Source organism: Montipora capricornis, chromosome 7, assembly GCF_036669925.1.
Source record: "Montipora capricornis isolate CH-2021 chromosome 7, ASM3666992v2, whole genome shotgun sequence".
NCBI lineage: Eukaryota > Metazoa > Cnidaria > Anthozoa > Scleractinia > Acroporidae > Montipora > Montipora capricornis.
The window spans coordinates 16,440,590-16,467,089 of record NC_090889.1 but is presented as its reverse complement, the minus strand read 5'-3'; the positions used below and the strand labels follow the sequence as shown (position 1 = coordinate 16,467,089).

At 40.1% G+C, this 26,500-nt stretch overlaps 1 protein-coding gene across 2 annotated transcripts in view; it reads left to right on the top strand.

The window, feature by feature from the left end:
* The window catches only part of LOC138058324 (uncharacterized), a 95,191-nt gene that overhangs the window by 33,447 nt on the left and 35,244 nt on the right, over positions 1-26,500 (top strand). For both annotated transcript variants that reach the window (XM_068904269.1, XM_068904270.1), the window contains exons 27-38: positions 1,806-1,931; positions 2,803-2,955; positions 4,404-4,571; positions 5,715-5,811; positions 7,167-9,188; positions 10,376-10,586; positions 11,024-11,072; positions 13,354-13,433; positions 14,872-14,995; positions 21,526-21,664; positions 23,152-23,699; positions 24,122-24,608. In XM_068904269.1, coding sequence (XP_068760370.1) covers positions 1,806-1,931; positions 2,803-2,955; positions 4,404-4,571; positions 5,715-5,811; positions 7,167-9,188; positions 10,376-10,586; positions 11,024-11,072; positions 13,354-13,433; positions 14,872-14,995; positions 21,526-21,664; positions 23,152-23,699; positions 24,122-24,608 — 4,204 coding nt within the window. The remainder of the gene's footprint in view (positions 1-1,805; positions 1,932-2,802; positions 2,956-4,403; positions 4,572-5,714; positions 5,812-7,166; positions 9,189-10,375; positions 10,587-11,023; positions 11,073-13,353; positions 13,434-14,871; positions 14,996-21,525; positions 21,665-23,151; positions 23,700-24,121; positions 24,609-26,500) is intronic.

Here is a 26,500-nt window from a genome sequence, read left to right as displayed (position 1 = left end):
GTTCGAAACTTGGCTATAGGTCAATGTGAGCAAAACCAATAATATGACGACAACTTGCGAGCATTCGAATAAATCAAATAAATGTCGCATTGGTGAGAGTACCTGGGCCACCGTTGATGAGAGCACTCGCCTCCCACCAAAGTGGCCTGGGTTCGATTCCCAGACTCAGCGTCATATGTGGGTTGAGTTTGTTGGTTCTCTACTCTGCATCGAGAGGTGTTCTCCGGGTACTCCGGTTTCCCCTCTCCTCAAAAACCAACATTTGACTTGATTTGCGTAAATTTTTAAGTAGTAGATAAAATATGAGCGGGAGATCTGTATGGGCGTTTACTATTAAATTGAATGCAAAGTATTGTTATTTTAATCAGTAGAGATCTGTATCAAAAGTTAATGAATACTAATTAGCTGAGCAGGAGTTTGTATCAAAAGTTAATTCTACTTTTTAATAATTCAGTTGTAATGATTTGTATTGGGGTTTACAGTTGTGTACATGTGATCTGAATACTGTGCTGGGATTGGTTTGCACTCTCATGAATTATTAATGAATTTTACAATTTCAGTTTACAGTGTCCCCAGTTAGTGCTCCAGCACTAGAACAGCTAGACACATTAGGGAGAGACAGATTTGAGTTATTTGATTTCTGTGCAGTGTCTCCAATCTGTGCGACAGCGCTAAATACAGTTGACACTTAAACAAAAGTTCATTGTTAAAAATTAATAAAGTTTATCATTATAAGCCTTACTAATAGAAACGATAGCGAAGCAAGAGGCGTTCGAAAGAGAACTATGTCGCGGAGCTCTGCTAAGGACCTCTTCATGCATGTTATATCCCGGTTGCTTTAAATTCGAGTTTCTGAGCAACATGTTGTCAGGGTATTAAGGACACATTCGCAACATTTGTGAATGCTTTTCTAGTCGATGTTTATGATTGTCAATGCGTATATCGATATTTTAGTCGCGTATTCTTTGAGAACGAAGCATACAACATTCTTGAGGTTTTTAACTTTTTCTCACTTTCCATAGTCGGGTCAACTTTTCAAAGGACTTGTCGTCACGACCTGATCGGATCGTCACGATCCGTCGAGGTATTTGAAGCTGCCCCAGGCAGTTTGACTTCCGGCAGTAAAGCTTACTTCCTTTTTAAATGTCACGACCCGATATCCGGTGAGTCGGGCCGTCAACGGCAATTGACGTCCCGACTTAATTCATGTATACTGGATATGTGTGTTAAATTCAGATCCAGATAAGAGAGGTGAACGTCGTCTGTAACCCTGCACTTCAAGTATAAACTTCTTTCAAACTCAACCCACATTTGACGCCATGTCTGGGAAACGCCAACACGGACCACATTGGTGGGAGGCGAGTGCTGTCACCACTGCGCCGTACCTGCCGCCTTCTTCTAAATTAAAAAGAATAAATACCAAATAAATAAATAGAGCGAGTTTCAATCGAGTGTCGTAAAATCAAAATCAAAGTAATTACTTTGGCCAATCAAAAAGGATGGAGGCAATCCAGTAAACCAATCAAAACTCGAAGTAATTACGTAGCCGAAACAAAGCGCGGGAAAATGTGCACGCACCAGCCACGATTGGTTTTGGTTTCACTTCTGATTGGTTGAAAAAGTGGCGCGAGTACTTTGAACCAATCACTGAGTGAAGTAATGCAAAACCAAAGCAATTCGCTAATTACTTTCGACACTCAATTCAAAGCGGCTCTAACGGCGATTTGTTGTACGGGTGAGACTTTGTTTTTTTTGTAGCTGCATTTCGATCTTATAAAGAAAACTTCTCATTATTGATTCACCAGATATTTCAGTGGCATTGGTTTAGCTGTCGTCCAAGCATTTCTTTGGAGCTTGTTTGTGATAACACTTTCAACCTTGACATCACTTTGGGAAATACGGCAGATATCTCGTGGATTAAAGGTTTTCAGGTAATTTCATTGTGCTTTTTGCTTGCGTGCCAGGTATGTTTTTTGGCGTAAATCGTAGCGACAGTAGGCCAGTTTCGTATTCTCGTTCCTTCACCGGAGCATCGAATCATGCCTTTTAGCTTATTGCAAACATTGCCCCTTAATGATAATACTGTTTATTGGAATGCTACCAGATTATTCAATAGTTAGTTGATAAACTAAGGCGGTGTAATATTACTGGAGCTGACAAGTGAGTCATCTCCAGCAACAAAGATTACTTGTTTATTTTAGAAGGGCGGTCCTTTGAAGGTTATATCTCGGGCAACTGGTTAGGTTTAGGGTCAGGGCTTTGCTTTTCTTGCATAAGAAACTCTTAATGAAACGCACGTGTAAAAAATTTCTCGATTATTAAACAATCACTAATGAGCTAAGGACGGTCGACTTCGCAGATGACTGAGAGAAAAATTTTCGCGCGTACGTGTAAGTTTCCCGAATTATGACCTCGCTTCTGATTGGCTTATAAACGGTGACATTCACTACGGCTAGACATGCGCAATACCGTGATACTCTCGGAGCCCCTTCAAATTACTTTGTAACCTGCCCTACAGTGATCAGTTTACGTTATAAGCTCATTTGATACAACTTAATTTCCATGTTTTAGACTTTGTTGCAGGATTTAGGCGCGAACATCTTTAAACGGCTTGCATGACACGGTCGCAGTGTTGGAGAAACAAACCAGTCGTCTGGTTATGAAAGCGTATTCTTTTAAGCTAAATCATTTTTTGTCTCTTTAATAACGCTTTGTCTCTTGCTGTTTTAGAACCGTAGAAAATAAATTACTATTTGATGATTCAATGCAGACTGAATCATTACTTCGTTTTATTTCTGACAGCTTTACCTGAATGGCACAGCTTACGGTGGCTGGTTCGGCCCACAATGCCGTGGCCTGGTGATCAGTGGCTTGATTGGCGGAAAGGTCTATCACGTGGTATTGGTCGTGTTCCCCATCCATGATTCTTATGAACCGCAGCTTTCCAATGAAGTGGTAATTATGCGAAAAAGGAGCTATGAAATAACAATAATGCGTTCCAATGATATGTTGCGGAAATGTATTTGAGTATCTGGCGACGCACCGATAGCAACCATTGATGCAAGAAATTTCGTGTTCTTTATATGTGCACTTGCACCCATTTCACTTGTTCAACCCTCAATTTTTCAGGCTTTCGTTTCGTACTTCTTAGTAACGTTCGTAACTGTGTTAATGAAAATCTTTACATGCCTGTACCTGTGTTTGCATTTTCGTCGCGCGCGCTTGATCCAAGCCTTTTGATTTTCTTCTGATGTCGAAAATTAGCCGATTCTGAAATTAGCAGTCGTTTTTACAGAGTAATCGTCCATTTTTTTAATTTATTAAACATCACACCAAAGCATTTCCGCACACACAAACACGCATTCGGGATTACGCAATTTTATGTTAAACTTGAAATAACTCCCATTTGGACTTTTTTTTTTTACGTTAAAAACTCTAACCGGACGTTGTTAATTTCAAAAGAATATCTGCAAGTTTGGAGATAAAATCATCGAAGGATACATGTAGTTCCCTGTACAATCAATTTTGACTGTGTACGTAGTATTTGGTGAATAAAAGAAGATAAAAGTAAGCTTCTTCAGTTACGACCAGAAATGTGTTTACTTCATTACCGAAGACTACTTTAATTGGAGAAAGCGAGAAGAAGGTGCAATTTTCTCCATTTAACCATATCACTGCTTCTATGTTGAATAATTTCGCCCTGGCAACAGTAGTTAAGAATGCTTTGAATTAATGAATCACTTTGTTGACAGTATGAACACAGGGAATTGTGTCGATCTCCTATAGGGAAATCTTTGCTGAGGTCATTGTTACAGTTTGTTTCGTTAACATACGAGTTTCCTCGCCGAAAACATCATGCTATTTACAAATTGTTTCAAAAGGTAAAGGAACGTGTTAAAGTTAGTTGTATCTCCGGTTTTAAGCCTAAAATAACGAGCCAGTTATTGGAAATCAATAACTGATAAATTCTTGGGTAGCAAAAGCGCCAACGATTCCATACATTATTTGTAAAATTTCGAATTTTCAAAGCATCATTGCTCAGAGATTATCCGGTATATCGCGTTCAAATTTTCAGAGAAAGCTCATTATGCAATGTACTTTCAATATTCAGTACTCTTTAGATCAAATCGGCTAACTCAATGTTGTACTCAATTCAAATTTCATGGGGTTTAAATTTTATTGTGTATTGTATTTGCATTATAATGCAGCATTCACATCGAGGATTTGAATTGGGTACAACATTGAGCTAGCCGATTTGGTCTATTCCCGGCTGACTGATTAGAAAACTAGCCGTATTCTAGTAAGGCAATATGTAAACGAAGATTGACCTCATCATATAAAAATATACAGTTCCTTCTTTGTTTTTTTGTTTATTTTTTCATCTCTTTTTTTGTCAATTGCAGGTGATATCATGTCCTGTACGTTCGTCATCAGGGGGTCCCCTTGTGTCACTCGAGGCTTCCACTACCTCCCAGTCTCTAGTGATATTGTGGCCTGCTTTTCGTGATCCCTCAATGGATGAAGTCACCACGTATTCTGTTTTTATTAACGGTCAATCGTTTGGCGATCAGGTGATTAAGGATTTATTTGCAACAAAGGACCATTATTTGAAGACGGTTATGTGCAAAGCTTGCGGCTCATGATGCCGCTCGCAGAAAGCAACAATTCAGACAACAACAACAGCGTCAATAAGCTCAACTGGAGGAAGGCAACAAGTTGACAACTTCAACCTGAACTTAGTTCAACGGCCCAACCCATATTTTTTTGTGTCTATTTTTATCTCAACCAATCACGAGAGCCGTGTTAATAGCTGCGTCCTATTCCACGATGATGACCTCTACGAGAACATATTTATCGTTTTGCGGGAGCCTGGGAACTTAATCGTAATGCGCATGAAAGAATTGATTTGATTGAAGAACCGCTGACTTTAAAAATCGTTTTCGCCACGACAAAATAGACTTTAGTAATCGATAACTTGCTCACAGACGGAGAAAAGGGAGTTGTCGATTACAAAACGGACGCGTTTGTCATCGACAACTAAAGTAGTTTTCCTTTTCAAAAGGAAAAAAACTACTTTGTTGTCGACAGCTTGATTTTCAGTTTTTTTTAGACGATAACTTGATTCACAAAAGCGATGTTTAGCCATCGATAACGTTTCGTTATCGACAACTGAAAAATTATTGATAACAACTTGTGTCGTATGTGGAGGCCCTAAATCTGTGTGCTGTTGTCAACAGAGGCCTCCAATTCCAGGAACGCATGACTGGAAGCGTACAACTTCATTGTATTTGTGGAACGGCATTTTTACAGATCGAATAGTTTTTGGATTTATTTCGCGCGTAACCAGACAAGTGTTGCATCAGAAATTTGTACCCATGGGATTCAGAATGGTCACTCCTGCAAGCCAAATCTTGTGCAAGAACTCGTTTAAAAAAATATAGCTTGACCTGTAAAAACGCCATTACAATGACATAGACCTAGTATTGGAATAATATAGCTTGACCTGTGAAAACTCCATTACAATGTCATAGACCTAGTATTGGAGTAATATAGCTTGACCTGTGAAAACGCCATTACAATGACATAGACCTAGCATTGGAGTAATATAGCTTCACCTGTGAAAACCCCATTACAATGATGTAGACCTAGTATTGGATGTAAGCTCCTAGTTACGGGTTCCTGCCAATACTTATTGATTGTATCCTGTCAATTAGATTGTGTCTGAACCCGAGAGCGATTACTGCAGAGTGCTGTTTGAGAGCAGTTTGGAAAACGAGGTTTACATTCTTTGCGTGGCTTGTCATTCTTCTGGTGAGCTTACCATACCATGTTTTTAATGTTGGAATTGGCCACTTCGGAAAATACCATGATAGTCTTTGTTTGTCCCCCCAAGTTTTGCATAAGCATTGTTTTTGTTTTCTCTTGGGACCATTGTAAGTCCCAAGAGAAACTGGAAATAATTCTTTTGCAAAATTTGGGGGTTCAAACAAAGAGTATTATGGTATTTTCCGAAGTGGCCTGTAGTGAACGCTTCATGATTGTGCAGGGTGAAATGAACGGGTGTCATTTCAGTCTCAGTATTCACAGATATGGATGTCTTTGATCTCTGAACTTTGACTTTTTTTTGTCTGCATCACAAATTCAAACTACGTTAATTATAGCACAGGACTAATGCAGGAAGCCTCAAAATATATAGATTTAGTAAAGCCTGAAAGCGGAGCTCCCGTGTTATTTATTCTTACAATAAGATAACCTGGCTTGAGCCCGCGATCCAATGGATACCCAGTAACTGGTCAGCGGTCAACTTAAAAAAAAAAGCTGACATCGATGAGCTTTAACTTGAGCACGCGACATGATCACGTTATACTGGTCAGCGTGAACCCTGTTTCGACAGATGTCAGTTAACCCTAATATGGATGTCCAATATCAAAGATGTTTCCGCCAAAAAACGCAGATTGCACCACAGTTTCACATTGGCATACATGAACGGGTTGACGTACGTACGGTCGTACGGTGACCAAAACCAAATTTTCTTGCACAGATGAGTTTCCATATTTTCTTACCCATGGTGCTCCGCGCGTGCGCCTTCGGCGCGGGGAGCTCCGCTGTGGGCCTTATTCGCGCTGCGGCCATATTGGCCATAGACAATAGATTTCGTACCCCGAGCGTCGAGTTGAAATTTTTGGGAACGAGTTTCGGTGGGGCAAAACAAAAGTTTTCAATCCCTTGGGAATTAACATGGCCGCCGTGTGATTGAGGCCCGTAAACACAACCTGCACGCACGCAGCCTATTAAAAATTAGATTAAATATTTTTGTGCATTAAATGTGGTATCTTCATGTGCTTTAACTTCGATTCATTCTTGGATTTTATGTATCGCAGTCGTTTGCCTCGCTTAGGTATAGACCTTTTACAGCCTTAGCTTCTGCAGAAAAAAAGGGACTCGTGTTACTTCAGTTTTATAGACGCCTCAAAGTGTTTTTGTAATCCTGGTTTAGGAATGGTTAGATGGACACTTTGTGACAGTTTATCGCGAACCAAATTGCGGCCTTACTGGGCACCCTCTAACCCATTTCTGTTTCCTTCATCACAAATAATCTTTACACAAATTTGCTCCGTAAACTGTGTAAAATAGCGTTGATTTTCATTAAATTTTCCTCTTTGCAGGTTCCGATGTACTGTTATATTCGAATGAGGTCGAATTTTCTCTGCCTATTCCGCCTGAAATTCTGAGCGCACTTGAAAACCCAAGAGGTCAAAGTGACTCGTTAGAAAGGGATCGTCTTGATGGGGGCACCCCTGCCAGAGAACTGTTGCTGGTCGCCGAAAGAATAAACACAGCGCCTTCTGTTCCTTCTGAATCAAGCATCGAGAAACTTTCAGTGAAATCATCATTTGGCAAACTGCAAACAATTTTCGAGGGACAGAAAGTAGATGAAAATGCTTCTAAGGGAGATGTTTCGTTGAAGGATAGATTTGATCAAGGAGAAGGTGACGAATTGGAGGCAAAGGCTAATGAAGCAGGTCCTGAGGTCGAGTCGTTCAATGAGAAGGGACGGAGGGTTGGGGTTGATGAACAGTTGAATGACGCTGAAAATGAAGCAAATGATGTTTTAGCAAATCAAACTCTCAAACATAAGCCAGGTGATGCGGAGACAGTCGAACAAACAACGGGTTTTGAGAGTTTGGGAAACGTTGAAGATGGAAAACTTTCACAAGATCGTTCCCTTTCCGGCAACCAGGAATCGGTTGCCTTTTCACCGCATGAAGCCTTTCAGCCTGTATCAGAGGGTTTTCCGAAGGAAAGCAAGGCCGTTGATGAGCTGGTAGGTGAATCGAACTTTTCCGTTTTCGAGGATCCTGATGATATTGTTTTGGCGAACGAGCCGGTCATAACCACGAATGTGGTGGCGGCCAATGCAGATGACACAAACTCAACTCCAAAACATGCATCGAGTGAAGAAGAAGAAGAAGGAAATAATGCATTTGGAATTATTGAGCAAACTGATTCTGAGTTTGGCAGTTACGAGGGGAAACAGGAGTTATCTCCTGAAGATGTTGGTGGTCCTGCTTCAAGTGGTAGTATGGATGGTTACGAAGTATCAGAGAATAGTAGCAAAGGTCACTCAGCAGATGTGACGAATGGTCACCCAATATGTGAAGATAATGTTCGTAGTCACGCAATGGTTGACCGTTTAGTTGATTGTCACGCTAAAGAAGAAGATGAAACTCTTTCTGAGAAACCTAAAACAGCTGGAGACAACTCTGAGGAAGTCATCCCTTCCAAATCCTTCGAACGCGCCACCAGTGAGGTTTTAGTTCCGCCAGGGAAAGCACGTGAAAACGTCGAGCAAACAAGTGGCGCGACACCTGAAGCTTCTCCGAAGGCGTTGAATGAATTGGCAAGCGGTCACGCTGCAAGTGAGATGAAAGAGACATATAGTGACACAAGTGAAGATGACTTTGGTACGCTAACAGGGGACGGTGAACAGGCCACAGTGCATGTGGCAGGCCTTTTGTTGGAGGAACGTTCAGAAGACGATGTCATCCCGAATAAAGGTTGTGTTCGGGAATCATCGACCCCAAAAATAAGGAAAACGGAAGATTATGTTCCTGAAAAAGAATCGCTCACGGAGAGTCCAGAAGCAACTGTCAATGAGCCAAAAGAGTCACTGAACGGTTTTCCGTCAAAGGAAAGCGGAGGCCATGTATCTGAAAAAACAGAAGACACTTTGGATGAATTTCGGACTAGTGGGGTTTGCAACTTAGTGGGAAGAAACGAGAAAATATTTCCGCCTGTGGAAGATGTTGGCAATGTTAATGATCCTGTTGTGTACGAGAAACTCTGGAATTTGGGTATTGAAATTAATGAAAAAGAAAATATCAGGCAACGCTCAAAGGACACGCCTGATGACGAAGAAGAAAATCGTGATCTTAAACTCATAAAGGATGAAATAGCTGAAGAGTCTTGGTCAACGTCAACTAGTCGCGGATCAGCTGCGGAATACCATGAGGAAAGAAACATTGTCGTAACGGCAGTTATGCCAACGTTCGGGGAAACTGATGATGCAGCGGACGCCAGATCGTTATCACTTGGTATCGTGGGAGACGATGAAGGTGTTAAACATGAAAGGGACGCAAAAACAGAGGCAATTACCAATGCTATGGAAGAAAGAGTCAGCCAGCAAGGTAAGGTCTGAATTAAACAAGTACGTGATAGGAAACACAAGGGAACAACAGAAAACTAAATCCCTGTCTCGCCCACCATTGTCCGCGTGCTTTCTTTTCACCTCTACCCTGCAATGAAGAGGCTTCTGCTCAGGAGAGTGTTTTTCGAAAGGCGTTGTCATTCCATTATAGAAAAATCTTTAGTGGTTTCATTTTTTCTAGTTTTGTTTCATTAACATACCAATTTTGTAATAGAAACCATCACGAAGGAAAGAAATGTATATATCTGAAGTGCGGAGTTATAGACGAAATGGAGATGTGATCATCGCACTTATATGGACAATTTAAGCAATTGTTTCTTATAGACACCTGAAAATTTCAGTCGTCTTCAAAGGGACTCGAACCCAGGACCTCTGCGATGCCGATGCATTGCTTTACCAACTGAGCTATGAAGCCACACAGTTGGGAGTAGGTTAATTTATTGGGCTCATTTGTTCCCGTGAAAAGAGCAGGGGTCATGGGTTCGAATCTCGTTGTGACTCAGAAGAGACAACTGAATGTTTAAATTATCCAGTTAAGGGCGAGAATGACATCTACATTTCGTCAATAACCCGAACTTCAAATATTTAACAATTATTCCATGAGCGTGTGTTGGATCTCTATGAACTGGCAAATAGCCAACGAGGTGCGTAGCGCCTCGTTGGCTATAACCAGTCTCACATCTTTCATTCATTGAGTCTTTTCACGGGAACAGCTAACTTGTGGTTAAATCGCCGCTGGACATCGAAGTTCTTGTCGGTCACAAAAGCTCTTGTTTTCAGCTTGACCGCTTTTTTGAGAATCTCCTGTGGAAATATAATATTTACCTTTTTGAAACCTACATTGTATGGTTAAGATTATATATTTAGTTTAAAAACACCTTATCTAACGAATACGAGTTGCGGGATTAAAATATAACGAATACCCTGCCTCAGTGGAAAATGTTTGTCTAGGAGTGCCACGTGACCAGCCGCAACCAGGGTGTCTGGAAACGAGGTTGGCTATCATGTACTAGCTATATCCTTATTTCTTATTGGCTGCAGAAACAAAGAGTTTTTTCGTTACGGGGGTGGGTACATTGGAGCATCCAAAGGATCTTCTGGGAACATGCGTTTTCTATATTTCTCCAACTGATTGCCGTTCGGATTTTGTTTCGCTGTCGTTTGCAGAATTGGAGACGAGTTATGAAGGAGACATACAGGATATATCTGCACAGCTCTTACCCAGGCCTCAACTTGTCATAAAAGGAACTACCCCTGCTACGGTGACTCTAGAGTGGGAATGGACACTGCTGCCAGAGCAAATAGCTGGCTCAGATATCGTGTACACTGTGCTTATACTTGGCAGCAAATTTCATAGCAATATTAACAGTAATTTCTGGTAAGTTTTGGTGAGACGCGTTTTAAATTTTTGTTGATGACTAATAGGCAAAATCACGCAGTGCTCTGTTAATTGAGAGGATTGTTTGACCATCTGGTGGAAACAGGTGTAATTTGGAAATATGTATATCGTATCCTCCAACGTGTACGTGTTAGCCCTTTGCTTGCAGAGTAAACTTCCTACTAAGAATAGCTAAAATCTTGACCTTCTTCGCTGTGTTGATTTGGCTGATGGATTTTTTTGTTTAGTTTGTTTGACATCCTCTCTAAAACAGCAACACGAAATAAATATTAGTTGTAAGAGAGACAAATTTTCCGTCTCGTTGGGTTTGCAGTTCTCGTTATAGAAACCCTTCGTTATGTTCTTATTTATGTCTAAAGTCGAATATGCTTTTGTCATTACGATGTTGTAGTTGTTTGTTTGTTTGTTTGTTTTAGTTTTGACTTTGAGGAAAGTCCTGCCAAGTCTATGTGGGACAATCAAAGTGTGAGTAGACCTCATGCCAACCTCTTCTTCTTCTGCACTTTCTTATTCACTTGTTTGGCAATTTCTTGTTTTTTCGTTGCTCGTTTATAAACTTATGTACCACACAAGAATAGTACTTTTCTCGTATTTTGATTGGTTAGCTCGGAGGTGAATTCACCTCTGAGTAAACGGAAAAAAACAAAATGGTTTCTCGTTTCGCTTTGTTTTATCGAGGAGCAAATTGTATCGATAACCTCGGCTGCTTATTCAACTTTTGTGGTATTTAGTAAAACAATTATTCACCTTAGTGTCTTTGAAAATGGTAGTTATTTACCTCCTCTCCGGTGAATAGTTGTTTTAATTATTTTAAGTCCTCGTCTAGTTGAAAGTCTCTTAAACACTGTGTCCTATGTTGACAAGTGACATTTTCAACATGATGAAAACAAAGTAAACACAACTAGAATCGTCCATACCAACTTGCTAAGAGAACCCTTTCCTTCAGCACATGTTAAATTTAGCAGTAATTCATGAGGGTATCCGTCGACAGAAACACAGTATTTTCCGTCATTTGAAAAGGACGATAAAGTTTAAGTGTTAGCCAAATTCGCATTTTGTGTCTAAATTACAGTTTCTTATAGACCCTTTGCATAAATGGCACCCAGATTTGAATAACAATACTTGATACATCCTTAGCCTCACATTCATGAGAAAAATCCTTTGTCTTGAAACATAAACACGAGGCTAAGGATGTATCAAGTATTGTCATTCAAATTTCTATTACCCCCTCTAGAGTGTTTTTACTCACGTGATCTTTACTCGCGTAACCTTGCTTTTTCACCTAAACAAAAGAAACCGTTTGCATGATAATAGAGCTCAATTCTCGGAAGATTAGCTGGGGACATCAACATGGCCGCCGTTCCATTATTTAGGGACACCAACATGGCCGCCGTGACGTCACGTGAAAAAACTCTATTATTATTTACTTTCAGATAACCCGCAATGCATTTTGTTTTTCCCAAAGATTTTGCTTTAACTATTGTTTTCAAATGCACGTGGGAATAGTTGACAATAGTTTATGCAAAATTTGTGGGGAAAAGAAAATGCATTGCGGGTTATATAAAAGTAGCTAATGCAATACGTGTTAAGGGGTTCGTCACATAAAAGCAGTACAAGCTATTTACTCTTGGGACTCTAACATACTTCAGTGAACTGGACATCCATTGTTTTAATGCTAATAATAATGATATACAAGAAAAAATTTCGAGAGATGCAGTTTTCCGGTATAACGAAGTGCAGAAAAAAGGTAATTGACTGCAAAAATAGGTAATTGACTGCCAAAAAAGGTAATAAAGCTAGCATTCTGATTGGTCAATGAAGAAAGAAACTCACAGATAGCCAATCAAATGCGAGTCCTGGATGGCACAAGCTGAGTTTATAAAATGGCGGATAGATTTGGCGAGAACGCAAGAATAGCAATGTTTTCATTGAAAGCTTGAAGGAAAATGCAAAACCAAGACTACAAAGGAAAGCAAAAACAACTGGATAATGAAAGCTTTGAACCGGAGGCCCTCATTTTTTCATGTTTATTATTAACAAGTAATCACATGATTTTTCTCGTGCAATTTGGAATAAATAACTACTTGTAAATTTTTCAAAGACTGCAAGTAGCAATTTACTCGCGCTTATTTATTCCGAATTGCACGTGAAATTACCAACCTATACAAATAACTGCCCAAAATGAAGTGTATTATGCGGTTGGTGAAAAAAGCGAATGATCACCATTCTGTTATTAGACACTAATTAGCCCACTATATCACGCACTCATTCCAGAAGTCAGGTGCAATATTCACGGCAGATCTGTTTGGGTTCTTACAATGGCTTGCCTGATGCTCGCTTTGAAAATTCTTGAACAGATATTCCCCTCTTATTATATGACTAGCTCCGTGAGCGGGCAAGGTGAAGCAAATTCCACGCTGTGATGGCTACTCGAGCGGGCAAGATGGAGCTATACTGCCCGCTCGGGATTTCTTACTTGGTCCTGCAAGATCAAAGATGTCTTTTTTAGTGTCTTAACCCATATATAATAAGTCCTTTATTTACCAAGCGTGAGGTCAAGATGGCTGGATATTGGCCTCCTTCTTTTTTTGCGTGTTCGTGTCGGTCCATAAACACGCAAAAAAAGAACCCCGCTCCTTTGAGGAATTCGTCGCAATGGATGCTGAAAAAAGTATAGAAAGCTAACTTCGTGCAGGAATTTAGTTCTTCTTTCACTGAAGCCGATTTTCTTTTATCTGCTTGCTAGGATGCCTTGCTGCAGCACGCCTGGCGCACAACAAACACTGTTATCGAGATCAGGGGCTTAAAACAGCGCTACAATTACAGGTAACAGAGTTTTGACTTTCTTTATTGGCCTCATATCGAGTTGCGCAATTAAAGCTTTAATAGATTGAAGGAATGATAATAAGAAAAAAAATGGACGAAGGAGAAAAGGAACTACGAACGGGCAGACGAATAGAATAAGAAAAATTCGAACGGGCGCACGAACGCACCATTAGGGAGCTTTAGCAACGACGACGGCGACGAAAAAACAATAGCTTTGCACGCCCTGCACGTGAATTTTTCATTTTTGTCCATTTCTTTGCCATCGTCAGCAAAACAACAACGTGAAAGAACCAAATTTGAGGTTTTATGGACGACGTCAGCACTTGGAGATAGATTTTCGTTTTCTCCCTTGAATTAAACGTGACTCATATCGGTTTCATTCTTAAGGCACTGCCACACCATTGTCATGTTAAGAAGCTTTGAATAGTCACGAAGTGATTACAATGACGCGAATTTGTGGTTTGATGACGTTCTCGTTGCTGTTCCCGTCGTCGTTGCTGAAGTCCCCTGTTTAGTGAACGGATAGAAGTGGAAATGTATTCGTGAAGCTGTAAAGTTAAAACGAGTATATAAGTTACGATGGCCCAGGAGGGTCACAGTCCAGTTTTAATTTGGCACAGTCCAGTTTTAATTTTGTGAATCGTCACCAGTTCTCTCACTGGTCACAGGTCACTGGTCATTGTTTTACTAATACAGACAGTATCCTAAATATTCATAAAAGCGAACCTTCGGCCTCAAAGGTTTTGTTTAAGCCTAAGGTTAGCTTTTATGAATGTTTTGGATACTTTCTGTATTGGGAAAACAATTACCTGTGACCTGGGAGAGAACTGGTGACGACTCACAAAATTAAAACTGGGCTTTGAATAAAAATAAAACTGTACTGTGAAAAATTAAAACTGGAGTGTGACCCTCCTGGGCCATCGTAATAAGTTGTCAAGTGAACCATGGTTTCAATCTTTGCGTACCCCAAACTCAACCAACTCCTTACGCTGAAAACCGATACTGTCTTTTCTCTGAGCAATTTATCTGCACTTAAAATGCAAAAACATTCCTGCCATGAAGATATCTGTTTAAATTTGACACCATTGTTTTTTTCTTCAAATAAGTTAACACTTAGAGCGAAAGAAACCTTTGTTTCGAAAGTCAACCAGGCTCTGGTTGGAACAGCAAGAGAATTTGGTCTCGCCAACGATATCTTCACTTAGTCTCGTTCATTCCTAGTCTACCTGAAGATGATTGACAGAAAAGACAATACCTCAAGAAAAATACCCCGCCCGCTCGTTGTTAGGTTAAAAAATCGAAAGCAAAGTCGCACACAAGCACTGTGGGCTCATGCCGGTTTCTCAGTGTATCACGACGCTAACCACTACCGCGCTTCAAGGCTTTCTAAGGTAGTAGATCAGTATTATTTTAAGTGATTTCTTTGTTGGCTTTCTAGAATTGCTGTTTTAGGTCAGCTTATGCCCCTGGCTCATGACTGCCTCTCACGAGTCATATTCTTCACAATGCCTGGTCCACCGAAGTCACCCGTGATTCACGTAACGGATTTAAAACATAGAGAGGTAAGGTGTCTACTTTGTTGTCATAATTTTGATCCATCATCGTCATGGACGTCGCTGTCGTCTTCGAAAGTAGAGAGTTTACGGAACAACTTCAACATGCGTCATTGAAAACGTCACTTAAACAATATCTACGTCCACTTAACAAAGGAGACTAATGTCACGCATGCGCATTATCAATGGCAAATTCAATTTTATTTGCATTGTGATTGGTTGAAAACCTTCGAGACAGTCTTAGAACGCGGGAAGAAAAGATGTCGACGCTGTCGCTAGTTGTAGTTTTTATTGCATTCACTTTCAATGCTATCTATGCACTTGTGGTACAAATACCGAAAGAAGATGGACAAAAGCTAGAAAGACCTCGGCAATTCCTTCTACTTGGGAAAGTCCTTTATCTCGGATGAAACGAAACATGCTTAGATCGGCTGTTTTAGAATGATGCGGTGTGCTCAGACTTGTCAAAGAATTGCGCGAAGTTGGAAAAATTTTGCCTTATTTGCAACGCGTATGGTCATGATTGAATGTGCAAATCACAATATTGAATTATGTTACGTATTAAAGTAACTGGAACCGGCATTAAAATTTTCCGCTGTGGTTTCTTCACGTGGATACCCGCGCTTGAAGTGAATGCAAAACAAATTTGCCAGATTGACGGGATTTGCTTATGGCGCGTCAGTGGTAAATGAGCTGGTAATCCGTTCAAAGGATGTCACAGCTTAAAATTTATCAATGAATGGAGTTAAGGTAAGTAACAGAAAAACATGACAGAAGAATTTCGTTTGTTCTCTCTTTGAAGCGAATACATTCTATCCGGACGAAAGAGTCATTTTGCAAAATGTCAATCGGTTTATAGCTTTTTCTGTTTAAACCGAACTCTGTCATCAAGAGTACAGGACTTTTGTCTCCGACGTTCGTCCACGAAAAACCGTCAACAGGTGATATTTTGTGAGCCAAAGATAAGGTTTGACTAGAGATATTCCCGGTAAAAGTGGCACAGCGAATACTGAACCCCGACGTTTCGACTTCTCCGTTTACCAAAGTGCTTTTCTTTGTCGACGAAACAGTGCTTGTTTTTTCCACCATCAAGTGTTATTTTCTCTGGACTAAGACATCAAAAGTCTCTGTATTGTTAATGAGTGATTTTCATACCTTCTGGACATTTTTTTGTCTTTTCTCCTCTTGAAATGTGAACTACAACCGTGTATATTTGACGCGCAACTGAAATTTTCTTACCCCAAATCAGACAATGGCGTCAGTGTTCACGTTACTTTCGGTCAAATCTCAGCAAATATGTCTTTGTCCAGCGATCGCCATTAGTATGGAACGCACATATTTGTGAAGAATCGAACTGCTTTGAAAGTTTTCCTTCAAAAGTGGCAGGGCGCACGAAAATGCCCTGTGAAAGTAAACCTAAATTTCATCGAAACTTGGCACTTTGTGATGCGTTGATTCAACTCTGGGTCAAATTCTTGAGATGCAATGCATTCTTAAATGCAATGTACTGCAAATAAGACTCTTGCTTTTATTGCAATAAATATTAGTCCCAGCTATTAAAAATAATACTTAATTACATAAAAAATGTTTAGTTAGTGTAGTAATATTTACAAATAAAAATGCCTGCTTACCACAACTTTGCACTGCACTTTTCGATTTGATAAATTTCTTACTTTAAATTTGAGGGAAACTGTAGTAATTGAAATTTTAAAGATATTTACAAACTGTATAGTAAAATTTACATGACAAGTAATTATTGTAAAATATAATAATTTTGTTCATGATGATTTACATGATAAGTAATTATACATTATATTTGTAAATAATGCATATTTTAAAATTTTCATTCCCTTGTGTGGCTGCCTTGCATGGGTGTGTGTGTCACTATTTGCACCTTTCTGCTTTTGGAATCCCATTTAATAAATAATACAAATATAACAATTCTTTAAACTTTGTACAGTGAATTATTTTACCTTTGTCTACACATTCAACTTTTATGAGACATGTGACTGTGTGCAAGGAATGGCAGCAAAAATAAACAAAAACCAGGTAAATTAAATTTTTTGACACACAAAACAGCCATAATATTCAGGTATACCTTCTCTTCAATTTCTTCTGCAAGTTTTTTGCAGTTACTATAAGTTGCCATACACCAAGAATGAAGTAAAAAATAAATTTAATGAACACAAAATGGTGTGTGATGTTCCATCATCATAAATCAATGTATATTAATTACTTAACACTGTTGGAATCAATATTAAATTTTATTGGGACATATTAGTTATTAAATACTGGCTCAATTACTGATACGGTAATATTATTGACGTACTATATTTAATAATATTATAATATAAATCCCTTTCACCCCTAAACCGGCCAAAACCGGTCATACTTGGTATTTTACTCTTCAATAGGGAACCCCCACGGGTCAATGGGTTAATTAATAGACTAAAAACATTTAAGATCAATGGCTGCACATTTTGTACACTTTCATCCTGATTTAGATAAATTTACTTTATTCTCTGCAGTGAGATAGTAACTTACCACAAAAGTGAGCAATGAATATGAATGAGCATGAACTGCCCACATCGAAATTAATGAGTAGTTAATATTGTATCAGAGTTCTATCACAAAGTCTCCTTTGCCTTTAATTGTCCTTTTAATTTTAAACATTGCACAGAAGACAAGACCTAGTTTATGTATTTCCAGACATCCCAATTTTAATTGTACATTTAATGTGGGTGTAATTTTACATCTTCAAATGGTCAAGTGAAATTTTTACCTCCCCAAAGAGAACTCATTCAGAAAATTTCATTTCAGTACAACCTACAAGTCTGATGGCAGTGACCACATCATTCGTCACTATTGTATAGATTTCTTAAGAACATCAACATCACTTTTGAATAATTCGCTGGTAGCATAAATGATGAAAACAATGAATAATTACTATGGCTAGACTTCATGGAGTTACCATAGATCAAGGACAGAATTATCCAATAAAGTAATAAACTGGAACTTCATTATTGACTCATTTTAGCATATATTATCAAACACGCCTTCATGATCAGTTGATGTATCTAAGAATAATGTTTTGGTTCCGTTAAATGAAAGTTCTTGAAATTTTTAAGGTAGTGTATCTTGAGAGTGTTTGCACATGAGATAAATGCAGTGAACCAGGTTGGCCTCAGACACATACACAAAATAGCGGCTGGTATTAAATTTCTGTCGACGTATCTGTTGAGATAAGATGTTCTTTCAAAGGACTGAGGACATCTCATAACTCTAAACGATCAATGAAAGAAGGTGAATGAAGTGACATACTTCCTTCCAGCGCTGCATTCAAGTTGGATATATCGAAGCCTGCGAGCTCGAGGGATATATTTCGCAACAACGTTAGATAGTACTCCCTTCTCAACAAAGGAATCTGGCCTTTGCTCGGGTCTTTTCGCACTTTGAGCATTTGTTGTTCACTTAAATGGAGAAGTAAAGCTAAAAAGTATAAAAGGTGACTCGAAGCAACTTCAGAGGCGTTGCTTCCCCGAGCAGACTAAAAGGGCTGCTTACAAGAAGCGTAACAAAGAAAAATTCCCACCGACTAAAATCTTTCCCTGTCACGTAAACTATAAATGACCACCTTCAACTGGCAGAAGCTATATAGAACGATGTTGAAATCACCGCTTCGAAAGCCATCTTTGTTTATATTACAGCGCGCGGTTGGAAAACTGGATACTACAATTTTCAACAGCCAATCAGACAAAAGTCTCCTTTGTTCGTCCACTTAACGACGGTGCCTACTATTTGTTATTGCGCATACGTTCTGCGCATCTCGAGACACTCGGGTTTCCTATCGGTGATGCTTACCAATACAGTGATATTTTTGCGCGGTTTAAAACTATCCGGATACAGTAGATTTTAGTAAGTACTCTTGGTATCCAGAAAGAAAATTGGGGGTAGCCGTGCAGTTTTGAGAGATACTTAAGCTTCAATTTGAGAAAGAACGCCATACATTGCTTTGTTTTTTAAAGCATTTTACAAATACTATTCATCAATTATCTTTGAAAAATGCGTGGTTACCCCCAATTTTCTTTTTGGATTTCAATAACACTTGTTAAAATCTACATTTGCTGCATAATCATAAAGCGGGCTAAAAATACCTTGAATTAGTAGGCACCGTCCTTAAACGCAATCCTTTTTTTTTTTCTTCCACGTGACGAGAAGGCCATGTTGGTGTACAAAACAAAAGAAAAACGCCGACAAGTTTTGTATAACAATAAAGTCAAATTCCCAAAAGACATTTTAATGCATTGTTCTGTACACCATCATGGCCGCCGTGACGTCAGATGGTTTTTAAGGACTTTGTCGTCGACGAAAACGTCACCTCAAAACATAGCTTTGCAATTTCGTGAGTCTTAGCGAATAATTCGTCTCGTTTACGCACGTTGTCGTCAAAAGCTCAAATTTGGTGATTTCACGTAGTCGTTTTGCAGAGTACTGCACAAATATGTGCCAAAATGCTTGCTGCACGTGCAGCACGATCATTTTTTTTTCCACTTTTAACCAATCACATTATTGTTTTGTGGCATTGTCGTTTTCGTAGCCGTCGTCGTTTCTTGAACTACCTCGAGACAAAGCTTCTCGTTATTCCCGCCAAGGAAACTCCCAATATGGGCAGTAAACAGTTCAATTGCCCAATCACATTGTTGCATTTCAAATGACGTCAAAGCGAAATGCCGATCGCTTTCCAGAAAGTTTCATGGAGAGATGAAGTTGTTTGCATCCACGTTCGCTAATCCAATGAAAATTTGCGCTCGTTTGTTTTTGTTCGATAAGCCTGTTAAATGTTTTGCATCTTTTTTTACTTTCTGTTTTGACTCTTATTTTTTAAGGTAATATGAAAGTCGCTCTAATAAGCAAACACAAAAGTTACATTTTGGCATACAGTTGTATTTCTTTGCTGTTGTTGTCGCTCTAAAATGAGCAAACACAAAAGTTACATTTTGGCATACAGTTGTATTTCTTTGCTGTTGTTGTCCTGACAACGACATAAATTTACCAACTGTGAAGTTATGCAGAAGACGCGAGCACGTGACGATGGATTTTCGATTTTCTTTCCAAACAACCACATCGTTCACACCAAGTTTATTCCTGGAATGTTGGGTACACAGCTTCCATCGTGATCGACTTGGAATAACCGCGAAATTATTTTAGCAACGTGAAGTTATATTTTTAAATTGCGTCCTCGTAGCGGTAGCCGTTGTCGTTCTTGGTTAAGATCACTAGGGAGCTTAAGCAACGAGAACGGCACGAATTTGCATATTTAGTGGCCAAAAGCAATAGCTTTGCACGCCCTGCACGTGCGTTTTTCACTTTTGTCCATGTCGTTGCCGTCGTCAGCAAAACAACAAAGTGAAATAGCCAAGTTTTTGGTTTTATAAAGAACGTCAGCACTTGAGGATAAATTTTCATTTTCTCTCCCAAAATGGAGTGCCGTTCCGACTGGTGTTATCTTTGAGGAATTACCACACCCTTGTCGTATTAAAAACGTTGATATAGTCACGAAGCGATTAAAATAACGCAAATTTATATTTTGAGATGACGTTCTCGTTGCCGTCGCCGTTGTCGTTGCTTAAGCTCCCTACTAATGATAACGGCGCAACTAGGATCATAAGCCTGTTTTTCACTAGCGATTCAAGCGAAAGAGGAAGCATAACAGCTCTCATTTCACTAGGGAGCTTACGCAAGGACGACGACGTTGGCGGTTACGGGAACGCCGCAAAGCAATAGCTCTAATGAGCAAAAACAAAAGCTCTGCACGCCCTGCACGTGCTTTTTTCATTTTGGTACATTTCTTTGCCGTCTTCGTCCTGAAAATGGCGTGAATTGACCAAATTTGAGGTTGTGAAGAAGACGTGAGAACCTGAGGAAACATTCTTAATTTGCTTCCCAAACAAACACACCGTTCTCGCTAATTTTATTCCTGCAATGTTGATACACACTTTCCATTCCCAACAACTTTAGGTCATAACGAATTTCTTATAATAACGGGAAATAGTTTTTTTTTTACACGACGTGCTCGTTGGCGTCGGCCGCGTTGTCTTGACGTAAGCTCCCTGACGTATTCGCTGACGTAGTCGTCGTCCTTCCGTAAGCTCCCTACTGTGAAAACGACGTTTAAGTCGACGTCGACGTCGCTTGCGTTCGGCCTATGCCGTGTAAAATCGAAACACGGAATAGTGCACAAGGAAATTTGCAACTTCTGGTTGTGTCTGGCCAATTAAAGCACCCGTTCCAGATTCCCCGCGTCTGAACATTTGAACAAAATGGCGGAGGCTTAGGCTTATGTCGTGTTACTTAGGAAGACCTTAGACAGCAATGACCAGAATCAGGTTGCTGACCAGCGGTTTGCGTTAAAACAATGGTTTGCTGGGGGTGCTCAGTCTCGCGGGCTCAGAAAACCTGGTTGTGGTCATTGTTATTTAAGATTTTTCTGCTACTTATGCTTGCGGTTGTGCTTGCTATAATGACGATCGTTTTTTTAGGTTACTCTTTCATGGAGGACACCCGCGTCCTTTGGAGATGCCAACATCGTGGGATATCGATTGCTAAAAGATGGCATGGTGTATTGTGAGAATTTGGACGGTGAACGAACAAGTGTCACCGTAAATGGTTTGAAGGAAGGTTTGTGGCGAGTTAAATAATGTCGAAAAATTCCCCACCCCTCCCCTGGAGAAGTAAAACTATTAAAGTTGTTAATGTCAGAAGAAAGCAATGTTTTTAGAGGAAAACGAGTTTAAGCTCACTGTACAACAGGATAATTAATTTTTCTAGAGAGACACAGAGTTTGTAACGAACTTTTAACAGTTCTTATGTAAAATAGTTTTATATATTTATTTGGCCGATAAGTATTGTACTTAATCAAGAGTCCATTACCCAAATTAGCCTGTGGCCTGTTTCTCAAAACTCCCGAAACTTTTCGGGCCTGTTTCGGGTGCCACAATTCCCTTTATATCTTCGCAACGCCGAGGTTCTAAGCTATCAAACTTCGCAATCCTCTTTGTTTTTCTTACATCAAAAACATGTTAAAGGATTAGCTTTTCAAACTAAGCAGATTGCAGTTTGACGACTGGCTTTTCGGGCCCGAAAAGTTGTCGGGACTTTCGAGAAACAGGTTCCTGGGCCTCATAAGAGTCAGAAAAGTGTCTGTTTTGAAACTAGGTTTTGCGGGAAATAAACAATAGACTAAATCGGCTGACTCAAAAGTTGCGGTCACACTTGAGCTAGAGAAAACACAGTGTAACACTAGTGTTGATACTACTCAAGTGTGAACTCTCTGGTGTTTTGAATCCCAACGGAACACTGAACAATAAAACCTTGTGTTAAGTCCCTAATGCGACTGCAACCAATGTTGTACCGAATTCATACCGTTTGGGAATAAAACGTTTTGTTCCAGGTATTTCCATATCATTTAAATGTAAATGGGACAAATGGGACACTGTAATGCAAATACAATACACAAAGAGTCTTGAGATTTGAATTGGGTACAACATTTGGTCTATAGAGGTTTTACACGGCAGTCATGTTGCATGGAAGGAACAATGGAAATGTTTTGCATTAGCAAGAACATTTGTTCCCATAGGAAAAAGAATCTATTGTTCCTGCCATACAACATCATGATGGCTGCAACCTCTATTGTCTATTTTCCCACGGCAAAACTGACTTGGTTAAAAAGTAGACACTTTTTTGACGCTGATGGGAACAAAAACTGATGAAAGATTCTTTCTCTTGGGTAGTGGACTCTTGACTTAATAGAGAGATTAAGCATCGCATTTACCTGAAACGGCGAACGCGACACGGTAGAATGCTGCTTATCATAAAAGCATGAAAATGATGTTATTCTAAATGGTCTCTCCTTTTCGAAGAGTTACTTGATACCTGCTGCTAAAACGAATTAAATGAGCTCATATCAAACGAGTTTCTTCCATTTTTGGCAAATCGCAAATTTTAGTCTGACGATTGCTGTTTGCTGTAAACGTGATCCTTTATCTCTGTAAAATAATAACTCCGAGATTCATCTTCTCATCTTCATCTTCATCTTCATCTTCTTCATCTTCTCCGAAGTGATCTTTCACACAAAAGTTATCTTTAATTGGCTCATTTCCATCTAGGTACACAGCACCGTTTCAACTTGTTAGCGGTCACTTGCCACAGTGTAGGAGACAGCAAGCTATCCAGTAGTGTGAATGTTTTCTGTCCCACTCCACCGATGTCACCACAAATCTACCATACGAATTCTGCGACGTTCGGCTGCATCTGCATCGCGTGGAAACGAGACGAGCCTGCGAGCACTGCCACCTCTGAAGAGCAAGCCACGTGCAGCGACATTGTTTTCTTAAATGATATGCCCCACGGCGAATGTCCGCTGACTGGTGAGACTGACATACTCACCGGTGAACACACTTATACCATTCCAAATTTGGAGGTTGGCCGGAAATACCATGTTCACGTCAAATCCTATCTGAATCCTCGAGTGATTGACATCGGAGGTGGCAAGAAGGTGCACGTTTGTGGTTGCTACAGTGACAGCTCCAATGCTTTGGACCTGTTCTGCGCAGGCCCACCATCTGCACCAGTAGTAAGGGTTTCTCGGATTGACCAATCGGGAGTCACTTTGTCGTGGAGTAGGTCAAGTGAATTTGGAGGTGTCGCATTAGGGGTAGGTATAAATTTGTTGGATTACACTTAAATTTTGTAACGCAGGGGATGTTGTGTTCCGTAAGGTCTCAGATAGAAGAGCACGTGACGTCTTTGTGAGTCATCGTATCAACTCCGACTGTACCATCAATCAAGGTGATTAGACATCTGATTGCTTCTTTCAAGTGGATTGGCAATCTCTTCACAGCACTTTGTCCAATCAAGACAACGCAGTTTTTTGACTTATCAAATAAGAGCACCGCTTCAAAAAACGTGCGTGGAATGCTTTTTAGTGCAATTCTCTACGGAGCTGGTGCATAAATGTTGGGCATTCAGTAGTTTTATGTTTGCAATGATTTGCCCTTTGGCGTCATTATCATAAACCAGTTTGGTTATTGACTGTTGCAACCTGCTGTTGACGCGGAATCGTTTTTGTTCTTTTAGGGGTACATTCTTCAAGTAAATGGTCATTGGTCGAGGGAAATTGTTCCCGCCGACCAGTGTGAAACAAAGCTGACGAGTTTCAAAGCTGGAGACGTAATCCGTGTTCGCTTGACTGCTATCACTTACGACATCGCTGCACCATTGACACAAAGCCTCGACCATTACAACGGCAAATCGAGATATTTCGCTCGTTCTTACGAGCAACCGGATAGCGGCGTTGAAAGCAGCTCGAGCCTTCTATCCAAAGGGTCAGCAGATGAAACGAAGCAATACGCATGCTCGGCTGATTCGATCTTAGTGGTTCAGTATTCAAACTTGGTGAGGACTGTCTCATCAGTTGAAGTGCTGAAGTTAGGGTGCAGGTCTGCTTCTATAACGTGGTTACTAGATCAGACAGCGGACCGCTCTGTTGCTCCGGATCTTATTCAAGTCTTCTGCTGGAGAACGATAGAAGGCGAAGAGTCTACCATGAAGTATCTTGTAACAGGTAAGGCTTAAAAGAGAGGAGGCTTTGTTGTAGTTGTTGTTGTTGTGTTTTGTTGTTTCTTGTGTTTGATAAAATCAATTTTGAATAAAGGATTGGTCTTGTTTCGTCTTAACATCTGCAACTCTATGGCTTCATATGAAGTCGTCAGAGCACGACAACATGGCGTTAAGGAGGAGGCATCTTAGCCGAGTAGTCGGAGATACGGCTCTTGCGTCTAGCTGATGTTGCTCTTGGAAGTGCCGGGTTAAGCACACTGGTCTGTCTACGTTCAGTTAGTACTCTTTTGTTTACTTCAGTAACTTTTTTGATTGGTCCTGAAAAGTCCGTGAGAGGATCGGCCATTTATATTCCAAGACCCGCATTACAGAGTTAAAGAAACTATGTACGGCTATGTCAACAAAAGCATCACTTTGTGCTATGGTCACTTGTGTCCAAAAAGGCACCCGAACCCTAACATCCAACACGAAGTGTCCCCTTAACTCTAACAATTTGCCAGCTATTTCTAGGAACGATGTAAGTGTAAGGGTTAGCGGTATTTTTAGGTTCGGATAAATGCAGCTGTTACTACGAAACCACCGATCTGTGGACTGAGCCTGAATTATTGAGCGAATGCCCTGCCCACTTCAGTTACACATTTTGAAGAAATTCCTTTCCCACTTTAATTGCGTTAATTGTTAATTTCAGTTTACGGTGTCCTCAATTAGTGCTCCATTCCAGAACGAGTAGGCACTTGAATAAAGTTCCTTTCCTTTTTCACGGTGTGAGCAGTAGCCAGCTTTCGCCGTCAAGGTGTACCGGAACAACCACAACAATGGGAAACATACGTTTTCAAAATCATGAGTCCCAGGGGAAAATGGATAAAAATGTTCTTGTCCGGCGAAGAGGTTGCAACTGCAACCATCAGACTCGCTGTTACTTCGAGTGCAAGAAAGGTGTCCTGGCCTGAAAAGTAGCGTCGAACACAACGCTTCTCAAGAAATTGAACTATTTACAGGCGAAAGTGGGTGGGGCAGATCCACAGATCGGTGGATGGTGGCCCTTGAGAGCGAGGGGTATAATTACTGGGTTGCCAACCCAGTCGGAATCTGTCTTTAATTTCGTCGTTTTTTTATTTTTCGTTTTCTTTTTTTTTTTTTTATTTTTTTCCGTGTCGGTAAAAGTCCTGCCTGTCACTCCCCTGCTAAGTGGTGTCTTTGTGCATAGAGCCTTCTACGCGTATTTTCTTAGGATCGAGAGGGTAGTGGGAAATGCGTAGATTTCTCTGGTGGACACAGTAGAACGATTAACTTAACCGGCAATGGCGTCGAAAGTCATGTAACGCGAATGGCGTTTTAGGGGATCTTTGAACAAAATGTACCCTAATGAAGCTCAATAATGGCAAGCGAATTGGATACTGGACAGGACAGGCGGTCGAATGTTAGAAGCGACGAGTAATGGACTTCGACAACAATCTGTCGCCCGTCGAGCCGTAATCAAAGTGAGCAGTCTTCCTAACATTTTGCCAAGCGTGGTGTTTTGTACAACACTCAAACCAAATGAACAGTTCTCTGGTAACTCAGTGTGGGTTCAACAAAGACAGATAAGGAATCCATATAGTGGATCTGTTATCTCAGTTGTCTCGCTATTTGTCAGATTTGTATTTACCTGTTCTCAACTCTGCACAGTCTTCCAGTATAACAATTGGAAATTTCACTAATAAGTCATTGACGTGAATGGCGTTTTAGTGGATCTTTAAACAAAATATACCCTCATGGAGCTCAAGAATGGATCGTCAATTGTATGAGCAAGACAGCGCTGAAAAATAAATATCTGGATTGTAAGAGACGAGTAATGGTCTTCGACAACAATTTCATTTTTCGCCTTTGGATATCAAGTGAGCTTTGTTTCTAATA